Source organism: Symphalangus syndactylus, chromosome X (assembly GCF_028878055.3).
Source record: "Symphalangus syndactylus isolate Jambi chromosome X, NHGRI_mSymSyn1-v2.1_pri, whole genome shotgun sequence".
In the NCBI taxonomy this organism is placed as follows: domain Eukaryota; kingdom Metazoa; phylum Chordata; class Mammalia; order Primates; family Hylobatidae; genus Symphalangus; species Symphalangus syndactylus.
Window position 1 is genome coordinate 126912145 of NC_072447.2, and position 20417 is coordinate 126932561.

Here is a 20417-nt window from a genome sequence, read left to right on the forward strand (position 1 = left end):
GGCATGGTGGCTCATGCCTACAATCCCAGCATATTAGGAGACCAAGTCAAGAAGATGGCTTGAGTCCAGGAGTTTCAGACCAGCCTGGGCAACATGGCGAAATCCCGTCTCTATTTAAAATTTTTTTTTGTTTTAAAATAAACTATCGGCTGGGTGCAGTGGCTCACTCTGTAATGCCAGCACTTTGGGAGGCCGAGGCAGGTGGATCACCTGAGGTCAGGAGTTCGAGACCAGCCTGGCCAACATGGCGAAACCCTGTCTCTACTAAAAATACAAAAATTAGCCAGGCGTGGTGGCACGTGCTTGTAGTCCCAGCTACTAGGGAGGCTGAGGCAGGAGAATCGCTTGAACCCGAGAGGTAGAGACTACAGTGAACCAAGATTGCACCACTGCACTCCAGCCTGGGCAACAGAGCGAGACTCCATCTCAAAAAAAAAAAAAAAAAAAAAAGAAAGAAACTATCAGCCAGATGGCCCAGCACAGTGGCTCAGACCTATAATCCCAGCACTTTGGGAGGCCAAGGCGGGTGGATCACCTGAGGTCAGGAGTTCAAGACCAGCCTGGCCAACATGGTGAAACCTTGTCTCTACTAAAAATACAAAAATTAGTGAGGCATGGTGGTGCGTGCCTGTAATCCCAGCTACTCAGGAGGATGAGGCAGGAGAATCTCTTGAAGAATCACCAGGAGAATCACCTGGAAGGCGGAGGTTGCAGTGAGCCAAGATCGCACCATTACACTCCAGCCTGGGCAAAACGGCGAGACTTCTTTGTTTCAAAGAAAAAAAAAAAAAGAAACTATCAACCAAAGTCTCACAAAATTAAGAGTCTACCCAAGAAGAAAGCATCGTACAAAGTTGTCAATGAGGAATTCAACAGGATGGACATTCAGCTAGATGTACTTTTAAAAGAACATCTGAATATAGAAGTTTTGCTATAAGACCACGAGCCAAATATCTAACCCTGGCCAGTTTTGTCATCCCTTTGTTCCTAAGAGATTATATAGAGGGGTAAAATACAAATTCATGGTCAGTGTAGGGAAAACTCAAATCTGTAGCATAACCTTCACATACAAAAGAATAATATTTAGGTACTGAGTAAAGAGAGATATATAAAATCACTGTGAAAGTTGTCAGTGACAATGGCTGGCTCATTCCTCATGAAGATATGAAAGGTGGGCTTTTTGTTTTTCTTTTAATAGGGAGACCACATGTGACAGCAAAATGCCAGATTAAAAGAAAGGTTAAAATGAGGATTAAGAGTTTATGGCTCACCAGAGAAGATAGTTGTCAAGGTTGGGATGGGGGTAGGAGCAGCTAGAATTGAAGAATTAGCAGTAATATTTCCTTTTAAAGCTATTAAATTCTAAATGTTCTTTTATAACTCTCATTTACCCTACGTTACCCTAATCTACTTACATAGCAAGCACCAAAAAAGCAGGAAAAGCACACCATTCATCATGTGTTGACTATATGGCAACCTCTCGAATCCCTGCTTTGCAGCCAAAATAAAGATGACAAAATCCATACCTTTAAGCCCATACCCTTATACAGAACTGGCCCTCAGACATTTCTCACTTGTAATTTAAACACTGGTAAATAGCCTTGGTTATCTATCTGGTCTCATAAAAGATTAGAAGCATCCAATAATATTAGGGGGGAGGTATAGACAAGCAAGTATACTTAATTAATATATTAAGGAAGTACAGAAAAGCAAGTATACTTAATATATTAAGAAATGATGGCTAACATGGAAGCAAGAAAACGGGCTATAAAAAAGCAGAGTCGGCCAGGCGCGGTGGCTCACACCTGTAATCCCAGCACTTTGGGAGGCTGAGGCAGGTGGATCACGAGGTCAAGAGTTCAAGACCAGCCTAGCCAACATGGTGAAACCCCATCTCTACTAAAAATACAAAAATTAGCCGGGCGTGGTGGCAGGCGCCTCTAATCCTAGCTACTCAGGAGGCTGAGGCAGGAGAATCGCTTGAACCTGAGCAGCAGAGGTTGCAGTGAGCTGAGATCGCGCCACTGCACTCCAGCCTGGGCAATGGAGTAAGACTCCCTCTCAAAAAAAAATAAAAATAAAAAAATAAAGGCAGAGTCAACAGCCTCAAAATACAGCTGTCTGGAACCATTACATTTAGGGGGCAAATTGTCCTACGTACTTCAATAATACTAAGGCATCATCAAACAGTAACTATTCGGATTATCTTAAGTGCTCAAAAAAGGCAATATTAGGGTCTGAACACTGTATCCACTATGATGGAATCACAATTTATTTAAGATGGGTAAAATACTTTTTAAATCTCACATAAAGCATAAGCGCATTACCAAAAAAAAAAAAAAAAAAGTTACACATTGTAAATTCCAGAACTAAAAACACAGACCATATTTTCTGTTGCAAAACATGGACAGTGGTAAAAAAAAAAAAAAAAAAAATTGGCACGAAAACTTAAAAATCTTTGGATAACACACCAGCATGAGAAAGCAAAAGGAACAGAGAACACTAAAGGATAGAAAGACTGAGGTTTAAAGTGTTGGCTCTGCTGACTAATATCTTTATGACCATCTTCAACTTAACCTCTCAGAGTCTGTTTCTTCACTTATAAAATGCAGATACGACCACCACCATTTACAAGGCAATAAGGACTTTAAAAACATAATTAATTATCCAGAGAAGATGGGAATAAGTGGTGAAGAGAAAGCCAGATGTTCTTAAATATATCTTAGTGCTTAAAAAAAAAAATGTGTGGCTAATCAGCAAGCTTAAAATGAAAACAGCTTAAAAATAACTCTGAATCTTGTTTTCCATCTATACCCAAAGACTTGGTCGTTATATTTAGGTGAAAAAAACAAGTAGTTGTAGCTTGTAAAATACATCTAGTTTTTCAGCATTATCAGACCTCATTTTATGTTTCTATCATTAAGTGAAAAGGTGGTGAGAGAACACTCACCTTGATGGAAAGTCTTCATTATCTGTGCTTGTCCGAGGACTTATGAGTAGATGACAAATTAAGGGAAAACAACTTTTGGGAATGGTGGAAAGAACAGCATCTCCCCTTTTAGTACAGCACCTCAGGTTGCAGGCCTAAATGGACTCTGACCACCCTGGTAGCCTCAAACTCTACCAGCTCTGCTTGTCTGCCTCATCATTTTGCCCTTCTATTCCCAATGTCCCTGGCCCTAGTGACTCTCTGTTCCCTTTCTTCCTGTGATAATATAACCCGAAAGGCTATAATTCCCTTAGCGGCATAAAACATCTCAGTCACCACAGAAGTATTTTTAAATATCAAGAACATCAAGTATCCCACTTCCAGATTTCACACATTTTGAGAGAGTTAACTGGAAAGACCATTTCAAAACTAATCAGCCCTTAAGCATTTAAACCACATACTAAAAGAGCACAATTGTAAACATGACCAGTATCAAAGCTTTCTATTACACTAACTGAAAACATCAAAATGAAAAGGATATTGTTTCTTCTCTTCCTTTCCTCCTGAACTGTCCCGTTTCTCTTTCTTTTCTATCTTTTCTTTATCATGCCTGGACTCCTATAAGAAATGGTAGAATTAGCTGGGGAAGGGAAAACCAAATATAAAAGCCAGCTCAAAACCCCTTTTCATCACCCACGAGCTATATTTGTCTTCAAAAACTCACTTAATATGACACCAAAAGCATAAGCAACAAAAGGAAAAAAATAGATACATTGAACTTCACCAAAAGTAAAAACATTCATGCATCAAAGAACACTATCAAGAAAGTGAAAAGACAACCTATAGAACTGGAGAAAAAATTTACAAATCACCTATCTCATAAGGATCTAGTATCCAAAATATATAAAGAACTCTTACAACTGAGCAACAGAAACACAAACCCTCTAAATAAAAAATGGTCAAGGTATCTGAACAGATTTCTTGAAAGATAAACAAATGGCCAATAAGCACATGAAAAGATGTTCAACATCATTAGTTATTAACAAAATGCAAATCGAAACCACAATGAGACACCACTTCACACTTACTGGAATGGCTATAATAAAAAACAAAAACAGAAAATAACCAGTGTTGACAAGGATGTAGAGAAATCTGCACTCTGATACTTTGTTGGTAGAAATGTAAACTGTACAGCCACTGTCTAAAAGATTTTGGTGGTTCCTCAAAAAGTTAAACACAGAATTACCATATAACCCAGAAATTCCATTCTTGGGCATATATCCAAGACAATTAAAAATAGGTGTTTGTGGCCAGGCGCGGTGGCTCACGCCTGTAATCCCAGCACTTTGGGAGGCCGAGGCGGGCGGATCACGAGGTCAGGAGATCAAGACCATCCCGGGTAACAAGGTGAAACCCCATCTCTACTAAAAATACAAAAAATTAGCCGGGCGTGGTGGCGGGCACCTGTAGTCCCAGCTACGCGGGAGGCTGAGGCAGGAGAATGGCATGAACCCGGGAGGCGGAGCCTGCAGTGAGCCGAGATCGCGCCACTGCACTCCAACCTGGGTGACAGCGAGACTCCGTCTCAAAAAAAAAAGGTGTTTGAACAAATACTTATAGCCCCACACAAATGTTCACAGCAGCACTACTCACAATAGCCAAAACGTGGAAACAACTCAAAAGTCCATCAACTGACAAATGGATAAACAAATGTGGTATATTCATATAATGAAATATAACTTAGCTATAAAAAGAAATGAAGTAAATGACACATGCTACAACATGGAAGAACTTCAAAAACATGATGCTAAGTGAAAGACATCAGACACAAAAGGGCACATTATTGTACTATTTCATTTATATAAAATATTCAGAATGAGTGAATCCATAAAGAAAACAGACTTATGGTTCCCAGGGGCTGAGGAGAAGGGGAAATGGGAGTGACTGTTTAAATGGGTATAGAGTTTTCTCTTGGAGGTGATAAAAATGTTTTGGAACTAGATAGAGATGATTACACAGTACTGTAAATATACTAAATGTCACTTAAATGTACACCTTTAAAATAATTAATTTTATGTTATTTGAATTTTACCTCAATTAAAAAACACCTAAAAGAACAGCCTATCTTTTAAAGCATAGAATTAAAATGTTCATTATATAATTTTCTAAAGCTGTTTTTATGAACTATGAATAAATGGCATATATTTTCAATATATATAACAATGTTTTGGAAACAATTTATACTTTAGTAATGGCTTGCTTATTACTTTATGGCAGATGCATGAGATTCATTTTAAATATCAACCATTAATATGTAAGAGAATGTATCTTATACTCAATTTTTAAATCAAATACAAGTTTCAAACAAATGAGTTTATTAGGAGAAAATGTTACAAAAATGTTTCAAATCACAAACAAGACTTTATGATGCTATGATGGTCAGAGAGAATACATGTGGCCATATTTTAATCTCAGGAATAAAGAGAAACTAAAAGCAAAGTGTTGGTGGAGAAAAAAGAAAATGCAAAGAACAGCTGAAACTCAATCAACAGAAGTAGGTGGGAATGGAATGCAGAGGGGAAAGGAATCTCAGAGGTATACTAACTCTACCCTCCTAGTAATCTGGGACTGAACTGACTGAAATTCCCCAAACGGAATGCCCTCCCTCAACACCTCTTCTTCCCACCCCTAAATAATGAACAAAAGACTATAGGACTAGGAAAAAAATTCAATATTTGCTAAATTTTCAGAGTTGATTTTTTTTTAAGATAAAGCATATTATTCCTTTATTTTCCTAATTTACCTTTTTGCCACCGGAGGAGATTTTATCCATCTTCTCAGATTTAAATGAATCACTGCCTTTTTCTTTGCCTGAAGATTTTGACTTATTTTTTTCCTTGTCTTTCTCATTTGGATAAGGAGATTCACAAGGACTTTCACTTTTATGTTTTGAAACCCCCACTAAAATTACAAAAGAAAATCATGAAAGCCTTTTCCAATTCACTTCAATGATATCTTCAAAGATATGAATAAGTCTACCTACTTGTTCCATTCTCCTCTTTACGTCTCTTGGTTAAGTCCGGTGGCACTTCACGGTCGTTGTTTGAGTGATCCTAGAACCAATAATTGTGAACTACATTGACCAAGGGCTTTTGTTTTTGTTTTAAAGTATTACTTTTATATGAGAAGGGCACAGCTAACTAGCAATGGAGAGTATTTGTAGTAGCTTCACATACTTGGTTAAATGGCATGAAAGACAAGCAGAGCTGATAGAGATTACTAGGCTGAAGATCCTTATTAACGTAGAAGATGCAAACACTTCGGGGTAAAAATATCAATAAAATCATGAAATAACAGACTACTATGGAACAAACTAGTATTTTTTAAAAGGCAACATACACACTGGTGTACATGATAATGAGCTTTCCAAACTAGTTTAAAAAGAATTTACAAACCCTTTTCCGCTCTTTCCTGTCCTTTTCATCTTTTTTCTCTCTTTCTCTGGATCTTTCCCTTGACTTGTCCAAATCTTTCTTGTCCATTTCTCTCTCCTTACTCTTGGACAGTGGTGGAGGAGTATGATTAATGTAGAGCTGTTAAATTAAGGCAATATTACTAAAGATTATTAGTTTTCCAGTATTGGCATTATTTGTTTGTTTATTAAATGAAACACAATTGGAAATTACACCCAAAGTCAAAACTGGTCAGCTATCTGGATTACAAGAGGTAAAATAAAAGAGCATGGCACAAATTATACAAAGGCTTCAATTCTTGGCCTTATAAAAATTACCATTTAAACTCCATCAGTTCATTTGTACCCCAACTCAGACTTATTAGTAAATTCACCAGCTCGAGTATTCCTTATAGCTCTATTGTAAAGACCTATAACCACCATTACAAGAGTCCACATATGAACAATAGTGACTGGACTTTCTCTACTGTTTAAGAAAAAAAAAAAAACACCTCTACACAATCATGGAAATTTTAAATAGTCTTACCATCCACCGACAGGCAGTCAATAACGGCAATGGGCAAAAGTATAAAAATAAAACCTAGCTATGATTTTGCTAATAATTCTTTTCTGCCTCACTGAACCATGCAAAGATTATCCCAAATTATTTTTACAAATGTAAAGGCTGCGTGTTCTCTACTTCTGAAAGCACTCCAATTTCTATCAAAATAATCACAATTAACTTGAAATTTGTCTTCCTGGTTCTAAATACCTCAGAAAGCCATCTAGTCAGCTGAAGATGATTAAACAATTCAAAAAGACTAAAAAATAATGAACCAATATGCTCCTCTGTCTATTCTTTCTCTGCCAAAAGGGCTATATGCAATAAAACAGCCAATCATCAAGGATATTCTAACTAAATAATTGAGAGATAACCCTTCTTAGGTGAGTTGTAAATATGGAAATATGCTGTAACATAAAATATTTAGGAAGTAGTCAGGAAATAATCAGATACCTAATCTTATGGCATTTATATCTGTGCTACAAGCCTATGTTTAAGACATTAAAAGTATTATGCAGCAGAATACTGAATATAACTCATTACATAACTACACAATGCTAGATATACCTTAGGAACAAATAGAATAGTGAGTCAAAAGTCAAATATTTTTACATGAAGAAATCCTTTGGTATTCAAAGGAATATGTGAAAAATGAAGACCATCACATCAGTCTGAGAATTAAACACTTATTTTTTAACACCACCAAACATTTTCAATTCAGTTGGCTCAGAAATACTGCCATAGCAATGCAGAAGTAGACTCTTTAAAATTTCAATGTTTAAAAGTTGATAAACTGAAATAGACAAAATGCTTATTAATAAAGAGCAAGAGAATGATAGTCATTAAAGTACTTGTCTAAAAGATACTCTTGCTGGCTAGAATGCCTTAAATGACACCAAGATTTTTCTAATCGTGAGGTTTATTCATATCTTAACATTATTTATGAAAATGATTAAGACAAAGGAAATATTGCTGCAATACTCAAAGAAGACTTCTCTAAGTAGTAATTTTTCCCAATAAAAGCAAAAAAAAAAAATACACACACACACACAACCCTTATTAATAATGAAGTTTTGAACTGTGCTTACTTTCTGTACTGCGAGGAATTGAGAAATTTTTCTAGAACTTACTTCTGGCATTAATGTTCAAATACTCCATTCTTGACATAAAAAGTCACATAGCTCAACTGACACACAATCAGAAATTCTTAGTTCAGAATGTACCCAATTCAATTCCTTCTTTAGAATAGTTCTGATCACAATACTCTTTTGCATAAAAACAGAGTTTCTCATTGCCTAATGAATTAAATGCATACCCCTTAGTTTAGGCATTCCAAACTCTCCACCATCTTTTCACAATTATATCCTGCTACAGTAACCCAATGCATTCTATGCTGTGGCTATCACTGCTCCCTAACATCTGTCCTTTCCAGCAGCTCTCATTACTAGAATGGTTGTTCATTTTTATCTTAACTTCTTAAAATCCTACTTAGCCTTCAAAGATGGCCAAAGTCATCAGCACTCAACCATCCCTCAACTCTGCAACTCACTTTCCATTATTTTATATTTACCTTTTTTTTATGACAAGTGCTCCCTATTAACTTCATGTCATACATTTTTGTCCATAACAGTTTCCAGTGTCGTAGAAGAGCTAAGGTGCCTTTCTACTTTTACATACTTCCTAGTTCCTTGTACACACAGTGAATACTCAATACAAGTTTAACAAACAAAATTAAGGATTCATTAAATGGATTTGTATGTAGCATTGCTGGGTTTTGTTCTTGATTGGCTTTTATTCTTGACATTGGGATCGTTAAGGTCCAAAAAAGAATATTTACATTTAGGGGCTTCTTAAATAAAACCTTACTTTTATTTCAGATAAATCAAGGGAGAGATCTCAGTGTGGTGTGAAAGCTGTTAATAAAGCTTCTAGTACCACACCTAAAGGGAATTCAAGCAATGGAAATAGCGGCTCTAACAGGTAGGAATACTGTGCCATGTGTTATAATTCTAAATTCTTTTTAAAAATGATTTTTATGTATTTTTTTGAGACGGGGTCTTGCAATGTTGCCCAGGCTGGTCTGGAACTTCTGGCCTCAAGCGATCCGCCTGCCTTGGCTTTCCACACTGCTGGAATTCAAGCTTCACTATATTATATAAAGATGGCTTCACTTTTAGGCTTGGGTTTGGCTGTAAATCCTCATTTTAAGATGGTGAACAAATTAAAAGCTAAATTCTGTCTTGAGGTGGTTACTGATGCCCTCCTAAATTACAGAGAGGCTGACTAATGGAACTTGCTTTTTTTTTTTTTTAACACTATCTTCATCAAAAGTAGCTGCTAGAATTGCTACATCAAAACACAATTGATCAAAACTAGAAATACACTATTTGGAAACTAGGGGTAAAGGGTGAACTGACAGAAAAGATTTGGATACTAAGCTAGATTTTTCTTCTTTTAGCTAATCTCATTTGAAAAGCTAAAATCCATGTATTGCTTTTACCACAAATTAGAAAGTAAAAATAGCAAATAAATAATAAAGAGAATCCCACAGACAAAGCATAACTAAAAAGTCAAACTAAAGCAGGGAGAGAATTTTATAGGTACAAGTGACAAGATAATATGAAAATAGATGTGTATCTTCCAAACCCTCTAGAAAGTAAAAGCTACCTCAGAAACAGGCTAAAGATAATCAACTTTGGAGATCACTCAAAGTCCAGTGAAATTTTTTTTCGAAGACATTCATATGCTATTAAACTTTCTAGACACATAAAAATGCAACATCAGCTACTATGCAAACCAGTACTTTGCATGCTTTAACAAAGTGCAAAGGCTTAAGAGATCACTTCAAATATTTATTGAATACCTAACCTTATACTGCCAGGCACCATGCTAACCATTAAAGATCTGAAAAGTAGTAGGAGTCACACAATTTTTAGAAGCATATGTATATGCCATTTTCAAATTTTTCTGGTTGCATGTGGAATAAATCAATTAAATTTTAAAGGCCTGCAAAACACCATTTTTAAAAAGGAGGGATGTGGGAGATTGACTTGAATCACTATAATTTTTAAAAACCAAGGCAAACACACTAAAGGAGCTAGAAAAACCCTTTCAACTATTGTTGAAATGGGTGGTGCTAGGAATCAAGGAACCTTAATTTTAGTTCATGTTTTGATACTAACAAATTGTATGTAACTGGGAAAGCTAAAGAACTTTTTTAGTCTCTCATTTGTCAAAAAGACACTATCCACTTGCCCTGTCTACCTCACAGCACTGTTGTGAGCATGAAATGAGACAGTACATATTTTCAAAAGGCCTTTTCACAAATGTGAGGAACCATCATCGATTAGAAAATCCAGTTAATTTTAACAGCAGGTTACAAACTGCTTCAAAGTATGTTTCAGTAAACAAATATTCAGAAGTTAACACTGTTAGCCCATTAATTTAAAATAGCCCATAGAAGTCACTGATGGTTAAGACTGACATAAACAATTCGAAACTGGTTATAAAAACCTACTATATTGCAGTATATATTTAAGTTAGCCAATAAACAGTTTACATTAAATGAAAGTTCTATAGATATCAAAATCGAAATGGAATATAAATTAAGTTTTCCAAAACTAACCTAAATAGGAACATCATTTTAAATAATAATCCCATGTAATAAAAAATAGCCGTATATAATTCCAACCTGATATCAATATTTTTGTAACTCCTACTAGGTATGGAGAACTCTGTTAGTATTGTGATGTTATGGCTAACACCAAAACAAAACAAAAATATGTTGGACGTTTAGAATTTTCAAAAACAATGTCATTAAGTTGATGTTGTGTCTAATGTGTTATTTCGGCTTGTTCTTCAATAGCATATTACAGAATAATCTCGATATCTACTTCAAATAAAACATCCATTCAAATCAGAAAAAAAATAAAACTAAATGGAAGTTCTCCCGGTATAGCTGAGACTTTTGATTAATACAGTATATTCTAAAAAACAATGCTACAATTTTAGGACACAGGTACACTGGCTAACATAAACTTAAAAATTAGTGCTTATTTGCCCAATATCCACAGACATTTCATTATAAATCTATACATCTAAAAGTAGTTAGTAATGTCAACTGGCTCTGTTTCAAAATTTCATTTGGTCCACCAGTAAAGAAATCATGCTTAGCTGATTTCTATTTTAATCATGGTAAGCAATATTTATGCTGAAAAATAGGCTTCATTCTGCTGAGCAGATTCATTTGCTTGTAGCTTGTAAGAGGAGGCAAAGTAGAAAATCAAAGAAGGGTACATGTTTTATAACAAAGACAAAACAATATGAACAATGGACAATTCAAGTATAATACTGAAATAAACTCTGTAATAAGATACACAAACTGCACACTACTTTTAGTAGCAGAATACTCAAGAAAGTAGAATAATAGGTAAGAATTAATACTGACATGTAAACACAACCACTGAGTATTCCTCTCCAGGGGAATGATTCTTTCACATTAACTGTATCTCCTGATATTGTGCTATAACTACCAAAAAGGTACCTCAGCAGAGGATATATAAAGAATTTTTATAGATTGAGATGAGTTCCATTTTTAAAACAGATATGTGAATGCATCAAATTTATTTTTTGGTATTTTGGGTTGTCTAAACAGTCAGACAGCCTGGCAGATTTGTTTTGAAAAATTAAATAAACCCAAAACAATCAAATAACCTCTTCCCCAAATGTTAAACTTATTTCCAGATTTTGAAAAAGCATAAAAGGAGAATGTATAACACAGCAAGCAAGGAGAGATGATAGAAATGTTGCCACATTACATACATTTTATAACAATCTCATTAAAAGGGACCACTGTCATCTGTTGTTTCAGTTTTAACATTTAATATTTTTGAAGGTTATTTAATGTAAGCAGAGTACTTTATCCCACTGATCTCAGCTTACTGAATGTACTAGGGTGAGGACAGCTACTAAATAAAATAAGTAAAGAACATTTGGTTTACTTAGGCATGATGATTTTAAAAGACTCAAACCTTTGCTGAAGATTCCTTGAGTTCGATGAGACTGTCCTGTAGAAAATGAATGGAGATGACAGGTGAGCTGGCATAGTTCTCAGAACCCAGAGGAACTTTGGGAAGTATGGCTGTAACCTGGAAATAAACCAGCTACTTCTTGTGAGGATAAATTTCATGATGTCATTATCAATATGAATATCAACAATAAAAAAAACATGTAATGGAATTGTAATGTTAAAAACTAAATTAAATGTACTCAATGTAAGAAATAAAAATCTCTGCTCAGAATTTAAAAATAAATGTCAATGCCACATTGTTCATACTCTCTACTTAAGCTATAGTCAAGAGGTTTAAGAAAGCAAAACATTTTTTTCCCCACAAAAAATTTAAAATACTGGAGGTCACTGTGGAAGAACAACATTGCCTTATATTTTTCATAGTTCTTCTTTAATTGGGAGGATTCACATTTTACTTTACTTGTAACTCTAATATGAATATACACATTTTAAAATCCTAGCTGAAAAATTCAGTGGCATTGCATTAACAAGAAAACAAAATATATGAGAGTAATCACTTTTTTTTTTTTCTGCAAAGTGCCTATCATGGTGAATCTCACACCTCCCACACACAAAGGAAGCATTAAAAAAAAAGAAAAAGAAATCAACTACGATATTCCACCACAGTGCTCTTGATGAAGAATTAATAACTTACAGTTTTTTAAAAGTTCAACGTACTGCAAATTCAAAGATTCCATGAAATTAGATGACTTTAGAATTAAAATTAAATATGGAGCAAGGAATGGCTACCCTGAGTCTTCAAGAAGGCTACACCCACGATTTTGTGCTGCAGTTGAATGCCTGGGGTTTCTCTTTGCTGAGTGGTAGGATTGGATGCCACATCTGCTTTTATCGTAACGCAAGGTTCAACTTGTTGGGAACCCAATGGGTATAAACAAACCTCCAAGGGAAGATACAACAGAAGCTGCATGCTCACTGAATATACACAACTACAGGAGAACTGATCACCAAGGAGACTTTAAAATGGAACTCCTTTCAAGACTCCTTCTTAGAAGGCACACATCGGTATGATGCTCATCAAGAAGCTTGAATTCAGAGGTAACTTGTTTATCCTGTATCATCCAGGAAGTCTTCAGTGCTATATATTCTTCAATATGCTGAAAAATAGGCTTCATTCTGCTGAAAAGATTCGTTTGCTTGTAGCTACCATTGCACTCCAAAAAAGACTGCTTAAAGCAGTTGAGGCACTTCTGGGTAAAATTTCTCTTGCACTTTGAAACACTACAAAATTAGTGCTAAGTCCTTGAAGTTTTAACATTTTTATAATAAAAATACTCAATAGGAAAAAAAATCAGTCCACCAATATAGAAAAATTCATTTTCTAATGCAATATAAAACCTCCAGTGGCTCCAGTGAATGCTTGGCATAAGACTTGAAGGAAGTCAGGACACTGGTATTCCAAACAGGTGAGCCTAACATGGACGCTGCCTTCCTCAGGCTATACTAACCTTTACTGTGGAGGAATGTGATGGAGAAGGGTGGGTATCAATTTTGCGGCGTTTTTGTTCTGTTAAGACAAAAAGAAATAGTCAGAATAAGGTACATTTCTAGTTTTCCAAACACTTTAAAAAAAAAAGAAGAAGAAAAACCCAACTTATATGACAATCAAGTTCCCCTAGCAAAATCCCTATATAACTTACCAAAACAAGGAGACAATAACCAACTATACATTAAAACAACAAAAGGTAAGAACATATAAAGAAAGGTAAACTTGCCCCTTTCAGGCTCTGGAATATCTGATCGGGGAACAGGTGATTTCAAGGACCCAGAAACTGGCGTTTTTTCTCCTCCTTTAACATTTTCCTTTGATTTCATTTCCTTTGCTATATCTCTTTCTCTGGATGGCTCCTTCTCTCTTTCCCTTTCTTGAGTTGATTTTGATTCTGCGTTGGGGACAGTGGTCTTAAATTTCTCATCTTTAGCTTTTTCTTCCTTCTTGAATTTTTCTTTCTCTTTGTCAGACTTCGGTGTTCTTTCCTTGGTCTCTCTTGCTTTTTCATCTTTATTTGGCCGCTCTTCCTTTGGTTTTTCTTTACCATCTTTACCAAGTACCCTGGCCTCTGGAGTAGTAGCTGGAGTCTTTTCTTTTTTCTCTTTTTCTTTCTCTTTCCCTTTTTCTTTGTCATTTTCTTTAACAGCTTTGTTGCTTAAGAATAAAAACATGGGATTTTAACACAAATAATCATAAAATATATCCTTTGTCTGATATATGATAAAATATATCATAAAGGGTTTCTTACTAACTTCAAAAATACTAGAACTAAGGGGGAGTCCTTTGAAAACTAAAGGACAACTTTAAGACAAGGAAAAAGGAAGAAGTAATGGTCGGGTGCAGTGGCTCACGCCTGTAATCCCAGCACTTTGGGAGGCAGAGGAGGATCACTTGAGGTCAGGAGTTTGAGACCAGCCTGGCCAACATGGTGAAACCCCGTCTCTACTAAAAACATAAAAAACTTAGCTGGGCATGGTGGCAGGCACCTGTAATCCCAGCTACTCTGGAGGCTGAGGCAAGAGAATGACTTGAACCTGGGAGGCAGAGGTTGCAGTGAGCCAAAATCACACCACTGCACTCCAGCCTGAGTGACAGAGCAAGACTCCATCTCAAAAAAAAAGGAAGTATTTCTTTATCCAGTAAATCATAAACAAACTCATGAATTGCAGATTTAAAAGAATTATTAGCCGGGCGCGGTGGTTCACACCTATAATCCAGCACTTTGGGAGGCCAAGGCAGGCAAATCACGTGAGGCCAGGAGTTTGAGACCAGCCTCGTAAACATGGCAAAACCCTGTCACTACTAAAAACACACAAAAAATTAGCCGGGAGTGGTGGCACACGCTTGTAATCCCAGCTACTAGGGAGGCTGAGGCACAAGAATCGCTTCAACCCAGGAGGCGGAGGTTGCAGTGAGCTGAGATCATGCCACTGCACTCCAGCCTGGATGATGGAAAGAAACTCTGTCTCAAAAAAATAAAAAAAGAATTATTAAAATAATGTCAGGCTCTTTTTTGGCATACATTTATAACCTATGAGAATAAACGGTAAAAACCAAAATTATATCCCACAAACCAACCAAGGGAACTACTATCAGGAAATGCATTACTTAGCTGGATGGATCACTACTTAAATTAGTGTAGGCTTTTCTTATGTCTTTCCTTACTCAGATTGTTCACAGCAATCCCTCTATCCTAAAATATTTGTTTAACTTCACACATACATTCCCCTGAGTATCCCAGCAGGAGAAACAAAGTTGTTATACAAGCATAACTATACAAAACATAATTAGGATGTAAAGCGTATCAGCAAAATAGGGTACATACAAAATTTCAAAGCCCAACATAAATGACTTTTCACATTACTCAACAACCACTCCCCTTCTACTCATGAGGACTCATAAGAATTTAGAATTACGAGGGCCAGGTGCAGTGGCTCATGCCTCTAATTCCAGCAGTGTGGAAAGCCAAGGCAGGCGGATCGCTTGAGGCCAGAAGTTCCAGACCAGCCTGGGCAACATTGCAAGACCCCGTCTCAAAAAAATACATAAAAATCATTTTTAAAAAGAATTTAGAATTATAACACATGGCACAGTATTCCTACCTGTTAGAGCCACTATTTCCATTGCTTGAATTCCCTTTAGGTGTGGTACTAGAAGCTTTATTAACAGCTTTCACACCACACTGAGATCTCTCCCTTGATTTATCTGAAATAAAAGTAAGGTTTTATTTAAGAAGCCCCTAAATGTAAATAAGCTACAATGTCAGAGCAAAATGATTAGAGAATAATTAGAAAGAAACAGCAGGCTGATTACTTCTTAATGCTTATATACTCCTATCTAGGGAATAAAAAGTAATACTAAGCCAGCATTGTACTCGTTCTGTGATACAAAACATTTCACTTTGTTGAAATAAAACATATTACTTATAAGTTTCTACAAATAAGCATACCAGTCTCCTCAGCACTGCTTTCATCCGATTTAGATGCACTTCCTATTGAGGATGAAGAAGGCCCACCACCAGGCCCATTTTGCACACTGGCAACTGCATTCCTCGGAGGGGGGTCTTTGTGATGAAACTCATTTTCAGGTATCATGTATGACTTTCTACTTTTCAACTGCCCAGAGTAGCTGAAAGTCGCACAAAGTGTTTAAATATACAAACACAAATCAAAAAACATAAACATGAGGTTTTTAAGAATAAAATTAGCAAGTTATTCATTCTACTATGTGGTTCTAGAGAATTAAAAAATACCAATTTTTAATAAGTTCTTGAAAGTTTTTATAGAATGCCCAACTTTCTTAAAAATTACAATTTCACTATAAACTAATCCTTAAACTAAGATGGCTTTTTTCTTTTACTCTTGAAGATCTGTTAACTATGATGATAAAATTATATTTCCTCCCAATCAAGAAACATTATATATGACTTTTAAAAAACTATCATCCAGTATAGACCGGAAGTTGATAATCAGAAGTGGTAACTCTCACCAGCCTGTGGGAACATGATCGCATAATCTCCCATAATCTCCTGAAGGCAGAAGATAAACTTCAACACTGTAAAACATTTTAAAGTCTTCAGAATCCTTCTGTCATCTAGTCTTGTAAATCACATTAAAATATAATTTTGTTACCCCATAGCCAACGCATATAGATCTGGCCTCTTCTCTTTTTCTTCTTGGCAGATTTTGTGTACTCTTCTTTCCAAAGCCTGACCCAGATTCAAAACTTTTGGGTACCAAGGAAGTATTTTTGTTAGCACAATCAAGATATTCCTGATATGAGTATATTCGCCTGTTTCAAGGCAATGTACCGATGCCTACAACAAACATTTTCAGATCCATTAGTATAAAAGTACAAGTATAAAGGGAAAAATTTGCCTTTGAAAAATCCTATTTTTTTTTTACCTTGGTTAGTTTGTAATGCCATTTATGTACAACATGTCGAAAATTTTCATAGTCTAATTGATCAGCCTTATTTCCACCATCAAATCCAGTTGCCCGTAATATGGTAAGGAATCCTGGATAGTTTCCACATTCCTAAGGAAACAAGGTTTGTCACCTTTAAAGAAAAATTATGATCCACAAAATAGCAGAAATTGAAACTTAAGTAGACTAGATCAACGTTTCCGTGTAAAAACATCATGTATATTTGGATAAGTAGTCACAAAAAGTTCAACTTATACAAAGATGCTAATTTGGAATGTCAGTTTGAGATAGAATAAAAAAGTATACAGCACTTTTTAATAATGAATTAATTGTGCTTATAAACACAGTTTTACAACTGAATCTTAAACTCAGCTTCTCTTTTAAAACTCAACTATCTAGACATTAATGGATGTGGTCATTATATACAAGGGTAAAATATAAGGGTTTTTATTAGTCATACCTTTTCATATGTGGCTCTATCACTATGCCACCTGGTCACAGTCTCTAACATGCAGCAAAGAAACCTTCCATATCGACTGGCTTCATTTTCAGTACAGCTTGCAACTGTGTAAATTATGTCAGAGAAAACCTACAGGAAAAAAATGTTTAAAAAATATAAACAAATCAAGGTCAAAATCAGTTAAAAATATTAGAAGATGCTCTTATAGCAAGTCATAATAAACAGGTAAGCTTAGTCAAAATGTATATTCCCTTTATATAATGACACTGCAGAGAACTTTGGAGATTTTGGCTTTTGTGGGGAAACAGTGCATTCATAAAACAACCACCCAAAACAAGAACTTTTATAAAGAAAGCTGATTTACAGTGACAGGAAAAAAAAAAAACTATCATTATTATTACATAATAGTTTTTTTTTATTATTACATAATAGTTTCTTAACCACTTAGTCATACATATTACTGGGGTTACGGGGAGAGTAAGCAGAGGAAATGCTGATAGGAATTAAAAATAGGCAGCTGACATACTGGAACATACATTATGTTTTTTGTTTTGTTTTGTTTTGTTTTGTTTTGTTTTGAGACAGAGTCTTACTCTGTCACCCAGGCTGGAGTGCTGCGGTGCGATCTCGGCTCACTGCAAGCTCCGCCTCTTGGGTTCACACCATTCTCCTGCCTCAGCCTCCCGAGTAGCTGGGACTACAGGTACCTGCCACCACACCCGGCTAATTTTTTTATATTTTTTTTTAGTAAAGACAGGGTTTCACCATGTTAGCCAGAATGGTCTTGATCTCCTGACCTCGTGATCCACCCGCCTCGGCCTCCCAAAGTACCGGGATTACAGGCATGAGCCACTGCACCCAGCCACATTATGTTTTTAAACCACAAAATGTAGTAATAAGAAAAAAGCTAAATGCAAAATGTGAATATGACCATATTGAAAAGCTTCCCTGCTTTTATATGTGTGTGAAGGTGTAAACTTTTTTGTCTTTTTTTTTTTTTTTTGAGAAGTGAAGGTTAAGAATGGAGAAGAGAGTTCTACCTATTATGATACAACACGTAAACTCAAATACTTAGTTAATAGTTTAACTTTGACTGCCTATTACATATCAGGTACTTTTTATGTGTAGTGATTCATTTAATCCTCACAACAATCTTATGAAGCAGGTACTTATGCTTTACAGATAAGAAAATAGGCACAGAGAGGTTAAATAACTTGCCAAAGATCATACAGCTAGAAAGCAGTAGAGCTAGGATTCAAGTTCAGACCCTTGGTTCTTGAGTTCGTGCTTTTTAACCAAACACACAATAATACCTCTAGAAATTATAATGTTAGCTATCTTTTTGTGAGAACTTTTTAAAGGTTGCAATAAAAACTTACTCGATCATAGCAAAGAAGTGTGGAAAAATTTGGAGTTTTCTGTTGATGTACCAATTCAACAAAACGAGCACAGTAAACAGCATCAATTGCTGAAAAAATACATCGAGGAAATATACACAGCTGTAGAAATTTTGTGATGGTTTCATTTTTGGTAGATTCTAAAAATAAAGGAAGAATATATTAAGTGGTAAACTTCTTCCTCAAGTGCCTCAAAGCCACTAAACATGACAACCTATTACCTTTAGTGTAGAGAATACTATAAACCACAAACTATTTATAGTTTGTAACCAAATGTCATGATTATCATTTTTACTATGTGGACTTTTTTTTCTATCTATGATTTCTCCAGAAATATGTTTTATACAGAAAAGCTGAATGACAAGCTGCCAATATGTAGTTAAAAGTTAATTAACTTCACCAGCAAACTATATCAGTTCCTCCAGTGAACACGAAGTTGATTCTGCATTAACAAATAACCAAAGAATGGGATAGGGAACACTGAGTTGAAATACAAACATAATACACTTTAACACCTCTAAAGTTATAATGTTTTGTTTTCTGTAATTTACCAGCATCGGGAACATAACAATTCCAACAACTTACTTGCTAAAAGCCAGTTGTCCTTTTCCAGTTTCAATCTCTGTAGAACTCTCTGTACATGTTCCATCTGTTTCTTTTCTTCTTCAAGAAGCTTGTCCTGAAGGGCAGTACAGCGCTCTTTCTCTTTTTTCTTTTTATTTGGGGGCTACAAAGAATAAATTAGACACTTTTCTAACTATATGCACATTACCTTTCTTCTTTTAATTGAAAAGTTTAAAGAGATAAAGGCTGATAGTTTATAACTACTTTAACATGAATATAGGTCCACTTGAACGTGCTACTTTTATCACCATTCAACACACTCATAACACTGTCATGGCATCTTCATACACCATCAGAACAGGCTACATTTTCAACACTGACACTATTAGTCTCAGGCATGGTGTCATCTTTGACTCTTCCCTCTCCTTTATACCAAGACTGGTTTACAAGCCTTGTACACTGCCACTACCTCCATCAGTCTATGCTCTCACAATAGATTGCCTAAAAAGCCACCTAGCTGGTCTTTAGCCTAATGCTAGTCAAAAAGCATCTTTCCTACTGCTGTCATGAGTAATCTGTTTTAAGTACCATTTCTTACATTACTCCCCTGCTCAGCAATCTAAAACAGCTCTCAATTTTACCAAGTCTACTTTTCTCCCTGACTTCCAATGCCTACATAATCTGGCCCCATCATAACTATTCATATGCATCACTAAATACATTCACTACATGAAAGTGAATCAGTAAAAGTGGTCTCCCTAAACCTCAATCTACTTCCTGTCTTTGCTGGAACCCTATGGTGACCTCCCTATCCGCTTCCATATTTCCAAACCTAATCTACCTTCAAGGCCTGTCCATTTCAAGACTCAGCTTTTCAATAGTCTTCTCCTAAAGAACTCTCCTCTTGAGAACTACTGCTCTTGCTATTAGAGTCACATGAATCACTTTAAGTTACTAGCATAGTCGTCAGTAGAAAAGGACACTCAAATAATTTTTGATTAATCATAACCTCCATCTAGTCACCAACCTCCTGGCCCTCCACTCAGAA

The 20417-nt window shown here is 35.8% G+C and overlaps 1 protein-coding gene across 20 annotated transcripts in view; it reads right to left on the bottom strand.

Annotated features, from left to right (window-relative positions):
* The window catches only part of THOC2 (THO complex subunit 2), a 133898-nt gene that overhangs the window by 7413 nt on the left and 106068 nt on the right, over positions 1 to 20417 (bottom strand). For 5 of the 20 annotated variants that reach the window (XM_055268156.2, XM_055268151.2, XM_063634884.1 and 2 more), the window contains 16 exons: positions 19391 to 19532; positions 18788 to 18945; positions 17409 to 17537; positions 16928 to 17059; positions 16655 to 16839; positions 16512 to 16577; positions 15973 to 16151; positions 15626 to 15728; positions 13747 to 14177; positions 13480 to 13538; positions 11973 to 12089; positions 6385 to 6522; positions 5973 to 6042; positions 5733 to 5890; positions 3471 to 3547; positions 2951 to 2996 (listed from right to left, as the gene is read on the bottom strand). In XM_055268156.2, coding sequence (XP_055124131.1) covers positions 2969 to 2996; positions 3471 to 3547; positions 5733 to 5890; positions 5973 to 6042; positions 6385 to 6522; positions 11973 to 12089; positions 13480 to 13538; positions 13747 to 14177; positions 15626 to 15728; positions 15973 to 16151; positions 16512 to 16577; positions 16655 to 16839; positions 16928 to 17059; positions 17409 to 17537; positions 18788 to 18945; positions 19391 to 19532 — 2172 coding nt within the window. In that variant the 3' untranslated portion in view covers positions 2951 to 2968. Of the gene's footprint in view, positions 1 to 2950; positions 2997 to 3424; positions 3548 to 5732; positions 5891 to 5972; positions 6043 to 6384; positions 6523 to 11972; positions 12090 to 12760; positions 13539 to 13746; positions 14178 to 15625; positions 15729 to 15972; positions 16152 to 16511; positions 16578 to 16654; positions 16840 to 16927; positions 17060 to 17408; positions 17538 to 18787; positions 18946 to 19390; positions 19533 to 20417 lie in introns of those variants that run through there. The other 15 variants (XM_063634890.1, XM_063634889.1, XM_063634886.1 and 12 more) reach the window with 7 other exon arrangements.